Raw genomic sequence first — 1,384 nt, forward strand, 5'->3', positions numbered from 1 at the left:
AAAAAAATCTGGCCACTCAAGAAATCACCTCACCCTGAGGGTAAGTGGGAATGAAAACGCATTCAATATCTGGGGAGCAACAACTGTGAATCCCTTCCCCTAAAGAAATAAATAAGCCTTTCCATAGTTATACTTTGCCATAAAGAAGGATATTTAAGAAGTAAAAAAAAAAAAAAATGGTGATTATCTGTGGGTTGAGAGGTGGGGAGGGTGAGACAGATGGGGAAAGGGATAGGAGTGAGACTTGTTATTAGATGGCTTTTTATATTGTTTTGCTTTTTGAACCAGATGAATATATTCCCCGTTTTTACATTTTAAATGATAAACGTAAAGAAGACAAAAAACTGTTTGAAAAATGGGTCTAGAGAATTCCATCTGGGCAAAAGGTAAAGAAGTTCGCGCTGGTAGCGCTCTCCTAAACATGGTGCACGTCCCTAAAACCTGTGGACTTTCTGTAAGAAGTGTGGCAAGCACCAAGCCCACGAAGTGACACAGTACAAGAAGGGCAAAGACCCTCTGTATGCGCAGAGAAAGTGGCATTATGACAGGAAGCAGAGTGGTTCTGGTGGGCAGACTAAGCCGATTTTCTGCAAAAAGGCTAAAACTACAAAGAAGATCCTCCTGAGGTTTGAATGCGTTGAGCCCAGCTGCAGATCTAAGAGAATGCTGGCTATTGAGAGATGCAAGCATTTTGAACCGGGAGGAGATAAGAGAAAGGGCCAAGTGATCCAATTCTAAGCTTCATATTTTGTTTTATTATGAAGACAATAAAATCTCGAGGATATGTTCACTTCATGTCGATCTTTTAGGAGAGAAATAAACTAGTGTCACTAATAAAATTCCCTTTTTGGGGAAATTTAGGCTTGGGAAAAAAAAAGTAAAGAAGTGCTCTTCTGAAACAAAGAGTGAGGAGCAAAAGTTGTAGCCTTTATCTAGTAGCCCTTACAAAAGGCCTCAGCCACTGGGAAGGCCGCAAGGCAAGACGTGTTAGGCTAATATTTTTCATTAGAGCAACAGGGTAAGTTGAAGATCACTACACAGAAAGCAACAGAAGAATGTTCTTTTACCTGCGTGATGAGAGGGTTGGGGTCGGAGACCTTGTCAAACAAATAAACAAACAGACAAAAAATTTAACTTTCACAGCTGAAAATCTTTTTTTAAAGAAAGGGTTTATTAGGCCCCTGCTAGGGAAAAAAAAAAAAAGAAGAAGACCAGTCTTGAGGCATGGAGTCTAAAACTTCAGCAGCATGGCTAAGTAGGCAAGATAATATGTCCAACTTCTAGGAGTTTTGGAAGTGTTTTTGTACACCCAGAAGGGGGAGAAAGATGTAAGCCCTTCTGAAAGGATTTACATTAGCTATCGACAAAGGGGACAGAAATAGGT

At 40.2% G+C, this 1,384-nt stretch overlaps 1 protein-coding gene across 1 annotated transcript; it reads left to right on the top strand.

Annotated features, from left to right (window-relative positions):
- Positions 1-318: 318 nt before the first annotated feature.
- Positions 319-889, top strand: LOC120583185 (60S ribosomal protein L36a-like). The gene is made up of 2 exons (XM_039838509.1): positions 319-343; positions 446-889. Exons 1-2 carry the CDS (start codon positions 319-321, stop codon positions 736-738), a joined length of 318 nt encoding a protein of 105 aa, XP_039694443.1. The 3' UTR covers positions 739-889.
- The last annotated feature ends 495 nt before the right edge of the window (positions 890-1,384 follow it).

The sequence above is a fragment of the Pteropus medius genome, unplaced genomic scaffold (genome assembly GCF_902729225.1).
Source record: "Pteropus medius unplaced genomic scaffold, Ma_sr-lr_union100, whole genome shotgun sequence".
NCBI classification, from domain to species: Eukaryota; Metazoa; Chordata; class Mammalia; order Chiroptera; family Pteropodidae; genus Pteropus; species Pteropus medius.